The following is an 8,196-nucleotide window of genomic DNA, read 5'->3' as shown; positions in this document are numbered from 1 at the left end:
TCAGTGATGTCCACCAAAGAGCACTTCTGCAATGGACAACTTGTTGGAGATAATGACAGGCAAAGTCTTCTTTTCCCCAAGGTATGCATACTTCAAGTGATCTGGAAGAGTCTTCAATTCTAGCTTAGGTGCCTGCACAATGGAAGGAAGAAGTTTTGTGTTAGAAATGGGCAATTTCACATTGCTATTATCATACCTCATTTTCTTCTTTTCTTCTATGCTCTCCACAATTTCCAGCAACTCTTCATCTAACTTGAAATTTTCTGCAGTCTCTTTGGCTGAATTGTTATCAAATTTCCTGCTCAAAACTAACTCCAACAAATCATGGTTAGTCAACTCAAAACACTTTTCAGTCAAAGGTTGGATTATATCAACAAAATTTATGCAATGAACATCACTTGGGTACCTCATTGCTTTGTAGATATTGAAGTTGATGACCTCCCCATCGAATTCCATGGACAATGTACCATTGTAGACATCAATTTTTGTTCTTGCTGTTTTCAAGAATGGTCTACCTAAAAGTATGGAACTCGAGGATGGATGGTCATCATCTCCCATATCAAGCACATAAAAATCTGTAGGAAAGACCAGCTCATTAACTTGTACCAAAACATTCTCTAATACACCTTTTGGGTGTACTATAGAACGATCTGCAAGTTGGATGATCACCCCTGTTTTTGTTAAAGTGCCTATGCCAATAGATTTATAAACAGAATATGGTAAAACATTAATTGAAGCTCCTAAATCTAGCATAGCATGGGGGACATATAAGTTTCCCATTTTGCAAGGAACGGTGAAAACACCTGGATCCTTGCACTTTGGGGCATCCTTTTCTGCAAAACTGCAGAAACATTTTCACTTACTTTCATTGTCTCATTACCTCGCAGCTTCTTTTTATATGTGCAAAGTTCCTTAAGGAACTTAGCATATCTAGGTACCTGTTTGATCGCATCTAAGAGAGGGATGTTGACTTCAACTTTCCGGAACATTGCCATGATCTCACTATCTTCTCTCTCTTTTTTGTTGCTGCTCAATCTTGATGGAAAAGGTGGTGGTGTGATCTTTGCTTCTTTCTCTTCCGACTTCTTTTTCTCCACCATTTTTTCTTTCTTTTCATACTTCTTTTGTGGTTCTTCTATCACCAACTCCTCTTCTTCTTCATCGAGCATCTTTGGGTCGTCATATTTCTTTCCACTCCTCAAGATAATTGAACAAGCATTGCGCTTTGGGTTCTTTTCAGTTTGAGGAGGTAGCTTTCCTTGATTCTCCATTTTGCTCACCGATTGAGCAAGTTGTGCCATTTGTTGCTCAAGATTCTTGATGCTTGCCTTGGTCTCTTGCTGAAAACTTTGGGTGCTAGTGGCAAGGCTTTTGACTATGTCTTCTAAGGACATACTTGAGGATCCGGCTTGTTGAGGAGGAGGTTGTAGTTGCCTCGGTTGGTAATTTTGTTGTGGGAATGGAGGCCTTGCTTGGTAATGGGGTGGTGGTCTTTGTTGATAGCTCATGTTTTGGTTGTTGTTCCACCCTTGATTTCCTTGGGACTGATCGTAAGTTCTTTGATTATGCCCGGAATAGCCTCCTATAACATTTACTTCTTCATATTCTTTTTATTGCAATTGAGGACACATATCAGCCGGGTGTCCCACTTGAGTGCAAATGCCACAAGGACGGGGTGTGGATTGTACACCTTTGTCCTTAGCAAGCATCATTACCACCTTAGTCAACTCGGACAGTTGAGCTACAATTTGAGGAGTGTGCACCTCTTTTACACATCGAGGTGCATTTGTGTACCAATCTTCATCTTGACTAGTATGCCTTGAATCCTCCGCTATGTTTTTTATGAGATCCCGAATCTCCGTTGGGGTCTTGTCAGTCAAAGATCCTCCACTTGAAGCATTAAGAAGTCGTCTTTCCCAAGGAGTCATACGCACTAATACCATGCTTTGGGCAATGGGCACAAAGCTATTTCAACCTCTCCCAATATGTATGAAAGGCTTCTCTCTTGTGATGTTTGATCCCAATTATCTCTCTTCTTAGGGATGAGGCTTTCATTTCTGGGAAGTATTTGTCTAAGAAGAGGTGTGCAAGATCTACCCATGTGTTGACCGTCCCTGTTGGAATGTCATAAAGACAATCTTTTGTTGAGTCTTACACTGCAAAGGGGAATGCTCTAAGCTTGATTTGGTCCTCAGTGACATTGTGTGGTTTCATGCCAACATACACAACATGGAACTCTGTGAGGAACTTGTGGGGATCTTCATTTTCTAAGCCTCTAAAGGCTGGGAGTAAGTGGATGAGACCGGATTTCAACTCAAGGTTGGTGGCTGCCGGATACGTGATGCAAAGAGGTTGTTGAGTAACCTCTTGCCTTGCCCATTGGCGAAGGGTTTGTTCGGGTGGTGGATTTGGAGGTGGATTCCCTCCATGGTTATCTCCCATGGTATGAGTAGTGGTTGAAGTTTCTATAGGGGTAGTGTTTGGGTTGTGACGAGTAGGTGAAGAGGGTGGGGTGGTATTTCTGGATGAGGATGGTTGAGGTGAAGGTGATGAACTTTCTGTTTCGGATGCGGACACACTTGAGAGGGGGATATCCTCCCAAATGTTAATGACCGGGGGATTGGATGATGAAGAAGTACCGGAAACCAGATGCCTCTTACGAAGCTTGGCTTGCTTCCTTAACTTCTTGGCAATCTTCTCTATCTCCGAGTCAATTGGCAGTGGTGTACCTGTACGAAAAGATCTAGGCATAAACAATTAGTAACACCGTGTCCCCCGGAAACGGCGCCAATTTGTTAGGCGTGTCAAACCCAATAAATGATAGGGGTACAATAGACTCCAAATACACTGCTTTAATGCACTAAAAAGTAGTACAAGGAAAGCAGGGTCGAACCGCAGAGACACGGGACAAAATTCTATACCTCTTTGCGAAAGGTACTTTGATCACAAAAAGGGGGATTTGTTTGCAAAAGTGAAATAATAAAATAACAATCTACTTTAAAAGCATGCACAAAATAAAATAGATTTGTAAACAAGTTGTAAAAGTGTTTCCAGTTCTAGTTCCCAATATTGTTGTTCAACTTGATTATGACTTGATGTAATTCAAGATTGCTATTCTAATTTGGTACTGAAAGCTATTAACACGCTCTAATACCTCTCGCTTGCCAAATTATCTAACAAAAACACGCTCTTTGACTAGACCTAGCTTTACTAATTCAACCTAAACACGCTCTTAGATTGTATTGAAAAATTGCATTAAGTTTTGTACAAGCTTCCCAACAATGTTCATTTCTTCTCATACACTCGGAAGTGTCAAAACATGTGATATATGTTTTACAATAAGAAAACTCATTGCTTGTTACCAATTATTAACTTGATAGAACGATTAGGTGCCCTAAAAGTTAATTAACTGCACAAAAATTCAATTCATGAAAGTGGCCAATCAAACACAAATCAAATTTAAGGGTTCTAGTTTAAACAAAAACATAATCACTAGAATAGAATCACAAATCAAACATCAAATCATATGCTTCAAGTCAAGCAATCAACATGTTTTGAACAAGAGCTAGAAACTAGGGTTTCTTAGCCACACATGGCTAGCTAAGAACAAATCAAACAAGAATAAAGATGGAATTGGAATGTTTAATCCTTACAAAAATGAAATCCAAGTGTTTGCAATGATTAAGTCTTCTCAAAAGCTCCAAGAATTCGCCCAAAATTGCCCTAGATCGCCAGAAAATGCTCCCCAAAACCGTTCTCTTCCTTCAAAATGATGTCTCCTCCTCTTTTATTAAAGTTCACGTGACTTTCCATAAGGCCATGCGTTTTTGGCATGACCATGCCTTTTGCCCATGTGTTTTTGGCTTGGCCATTTGTCTTGACCATGTGTTTTTGGCATGGCCCATGCTTTTTGCTAAAACTCCAAAAAGCCTTCACTGTTGGCTCCATCTTCAATCTAGCTTCACCACGAGTCATGTTGCTCAAATATAAGATGACAAAGGACAAACACGACCCATGTCGTTTTGACAATAATCACGTTTCAAACATAGTCCTTTGCTATGATAATAATGCACAATGACTCGGGTTCCATCTTCATGTTTTCTGCTATGAAATGACCAATTCACCTTCTCTTCATTCTCCAAAGCTCCATACTCTAAGTTCCATGCTTCCAAGCTCCAAGCTCCACGCTCCATAATGCCTGTAAAATAAATCAAAAATAGTGAAGTACCAGACATTCTTAATGAAATGTGCAATTGCCCTAATAATTAACTAAATGTAAGAATTATGAAGTAGAATGTTGTAAAAAGAAGGAAATAAACATGGAAAATAGGTGCATAAAATGCACCTATCACCTCACGAATTCCTCTTTTTTTTCTCTATCTACCATTGAATCTAGATATATAATCTAGACCTTGATTTGTTTCTCTGATATCATGTTCTGTTAATGATGGAGGCATGAAATTGGTTCTCCAAATGATGTTCTATTTCTATAATTTTAAAAAGGGTTTAAAAAGGGGGAAACATTGTCGAATCCATCGTGTTTCTTCCATCGCCTGTAACTGGATCACCGCCAAAACAACAACAAAATTGTAACATCCATAAAATTTATGAAAATTTAAACTTTTCAAACCAACCCACAAATCATGATTGTTTACAATTTAGTTTTGAAAACATGTTTAATATCAGAGTTTTCCCAAAATCATATATCAGAACATGCAGAGCCGGTCCAAACATATATGGGGCCCGGGACAAAAAGAAAAAAGGGCCCATTAAAGACAATTATAATAAAGATTCAAAAAAATATCATTTATTCTTCACTATAAACACGTTTAATTAAAAATAACAAGTAAGCCAAATTATTTATCTTTTGAGCTAGTTTGAGTTTTAACCAACTTTAGGCCCTAAAAATCATTTAGGTAAGATTATATATATATATATATATATATATATATATATATATATATATATATATATATATATATATATACACACACACTACATAGCCCAAAATTTTTGGCCCCCTAGAGACATGGCCCCTGGGCGGTCGCCCGGGTTGCCCACTGTCTGGACCGGCCCTGAAAACATGAGGAGGTGCATGACCATGTCTTTGCCTTCCCGCGATCATCTGAGGTACCTGAAACATAACCTAAAACTGTAAGACCAAAGCTTAGTGAGTTCCCCCAAAGTACCAACACACAAATACACTACACATATACAATAGCAACATACTATGGGTCCAATCAACCATCGGATTGGAATACCCTCGGGCCCATTCAACCAACGGTTTCGTATGCCCCGGCCTGTTGGCTTACGCACAAAGCAGTTAAGCCTCATATCACAACTAGAAATTTTGGTGCCTTGTAACTACAACACTTATAACAACTATGAATCAATTGTTGGGTTTTCTACGCATCAAATACACTCTAAACTAGGCAGCGGAAAAATCGAAAATACGATATACCTAAGTGTACATGCATCCTATGGATCTATGGCTTCATGCTAATTATATCAACCCTAGAAAACTAAAACATAAGTAAGAAAACATACCTCTTATGATGCCCTTGATCTCCATGCTTGAGATCTTGAACCTCCATGAAGTTGCTTGGATGAAAGGACCCACACCAGAATCCCTCTAATGGTATCACACCCAATGACACCAAAGAGTGGAATAAAAATAACTAGCAGAAGGGTCAATTTCACAAACCCAAAGGGGTTAGAAATCGTCCTTAAGAGGGGGAAGAAGAAGGTTTGGCGAATACTCAAGCCAAGGTGCAAGGAGGAATGGAATCCTTAAGGCCCTATTTATAGCCTTGGATGCCTCCTTAGGTTTAGTATTCCTTCCCATGTGGGATGGAGGCCTAACCACGAAATTTCACTCCTTTCCCATGTGGGATGGAGTGATTTTCATCCAATCCTAATTCCATAAGGGTTCTGGAACATTCCTGATTAACCAACTATCGATTAATGAACATTCAACCTTTTAATTAATTAAACTGTTAATTAATTCCCATAATATATTTCCAAAATATATTTCCAATTAGTTTCTAATTAATTATTAACCATAATAATTAATAAACCAATTTCTCCTTTATTTATTCTACTCAATTTGGGTCTTGAGGGCAACCCAAAAGGACCCTACTATTATTAGAAATATGACCAATAGTTAATGACCTTGGACACTATTCTAACAGTCTCCCACTTGGACAAGTCATCAACTATATGAGGACTAATATTTCTCCAATAATCAACAGAGAGTTAGCCATCCAATGCAACTACCGAACTCTTGATCCAATCAAGATTCAGCCCTTAGATAAGTGATCAACTATCCCTTCGTTCTATGATATCTGTATGAATTCGAGACATGGATAATGGTCAATCTCAAGAATTCAAGATTATGTTTCCCGATATGGATTTGTGATGACTGCATCTGACTACTAAATTGAACACATCAATTCCAGTCAGGGCTTGGCCAAGCACTTTAGATGTCAGCACCAAATCATCGAGGGGCCCATAGATATCGATTCTCCTATTAAGGCAGAAGGAACGAATAAAATTTGACTACATAGTTTTTGTCTATCTCATCATGTCACGCATGGACATACCCTTTATAGCTACCAGTTACGGTTAGCGTTGGATTAGACCAATGCATAACAGAATCATAAAGCAAAACCCCACATGTATCTAGGTTTGAAGAATAGAAGATATTATCGTCTTAGAATTACTCGTGACTGAATCCATGAAGTAATATCTAAGCGTGGGTTGGTCAAATACTTAAATCTCTATTAAGCACTCATGAGTGTTAGCGCAGTCACTATGCTATGTCCAACCAATATGGACAATCCACTAATACTCACGATAGTATTGAATCACTACTTACTTCCAAGAGTATGACCGACTGTGGACGTTTGAGTAAAGTAATACTCGGAAAGTGGGTTCCAAACATGGAAAAGTGAGAACACAGTGATAAGCTAATTGAAATGACCGAAATCCATCATATATTGAGATCACCACTTAATAATCACCAAATCAAATTAAATCTTATATCGCTTAAAGTTCTCGGGTTTTAAAACAAACCATACTAAGAGTGCTTATACTAATTCATTTGCAAATCTAATGCCTCTTGACTTTGTCTGACTGTCAGACTTGGTCAATGATATCAGCTTATGGAATGGATCGACAAGATTATCTTTCGATATGGCATATTGACTATGATGTCTTTACATTTGACTCGCTATCAAACGTGTTGGTACTTACTGAGTATGTTTCATGTGAGCTTGTGTGACTTGGGATCCATACTCGAGGTAAGTTCACCCAAAGTCACAAGAAACATCATAAGGACCATCAATTATTGAATCTCAACAAAGATGTCACTAATGAATCTCTTTTAGTCACATAGTCTTCTTTTCAATTTAACCAACTGCAATATACTCCAAGTATGTTAAATCCACTATGGTGTATTACATGGTACTCTTTCAAGATAATATATATCACCATTCAATAAAAGCACGAATTCCGACTGCGAACGGAATTGCCTTTATTAGTATGGAACATAGAATCAATGTAACTCTTACAATGATCTCTTCCATACTATCAAGATCATTTCTTCTGTCCTCCAAGGACTCTTAAGAATGTTCTTGATTTTGATTCATTGATTTTTTTCCAAATTGATCTAATCAAACCTGTCATGCTCAAGGCATACTAGTCATTAGATCTAGTACATGTCATGGCATTTATGATCGATCCCATAACAGAAGCATGTGGGACATGAATAATTTGCTTTAGCTCAATAGTAGAACTAGAACATTAGCATTGCTCAATGTTATGCCAGCCTACACTCCTTTTTTGAGTTCTGCATATCGAGTTTCCTCAACATTCCATGTACTTTGGCTTAATCCAATGAATCACTTTGATCTATCTCCATAGATCCTTATTATGTACGTGTTTTGTATCTCCCATATATATCATAGTGAAACGATTCTCATACCAAGCCAAGCTTTTAAACCTACTAAGTTAGAATATAGTTTCCTATAAATCGTACATTGTCTATGTACAATACAAGGGTGACTATAGTGCTCCCACTAGCACTGACATATATATGGCTTATCTATGTTTCTCGAATTTCAAACTCCTTGAACTTTCTCATTGAAACAAAGATTCCATTTACTCCCACTAGCTTTGACATACATATGGCTTATC

General features: G+C 38.1%; 1 protein-coding gene across 1 annotated transcript; it reads right to left on the bottom strand.

Moving 5' to 3' along the window:
- Positions 1–1,928, bottom strand: LOC145075896 (uncharacterized). Its single transcript, XM_079021975.1, has 3 exons — positions 1,691–1,928; positions 881–1,582; positions 1–833 (listed from the first exon to the last, which is right to left on the bottom strand). The coding sequence occupies exons 1-3, from the start codon at positions 1,926–1,928 to the stop codon at positions 1–3; spliced, it is 1,773 nt and encodes a 590-aa protein (XP_078878101.1).
- Positions 1,929–8,196: the final 6,268 nt, after the last annotated feature.

Source organism: Lactuca serriola, chromosome 9 (genome assembly GCF_051521515.1).
Source record: "Lactuca serriola cultivar US96UC23 chromosome 9, Lser_US96UC23_V15, whole genome shotgun sequence".
In the NCBI taxonomy this organism is placed as follows: domain Eukaryota; kingdom Viridiplantae; phylum Streptophyta; class Magnoliopsida; order Asterales; family Asteraceae; genus Lactuca; species Lactuca serriola.
This window is presented reverse-complemented; position numbering and strand designations above follow the sequence as displayed.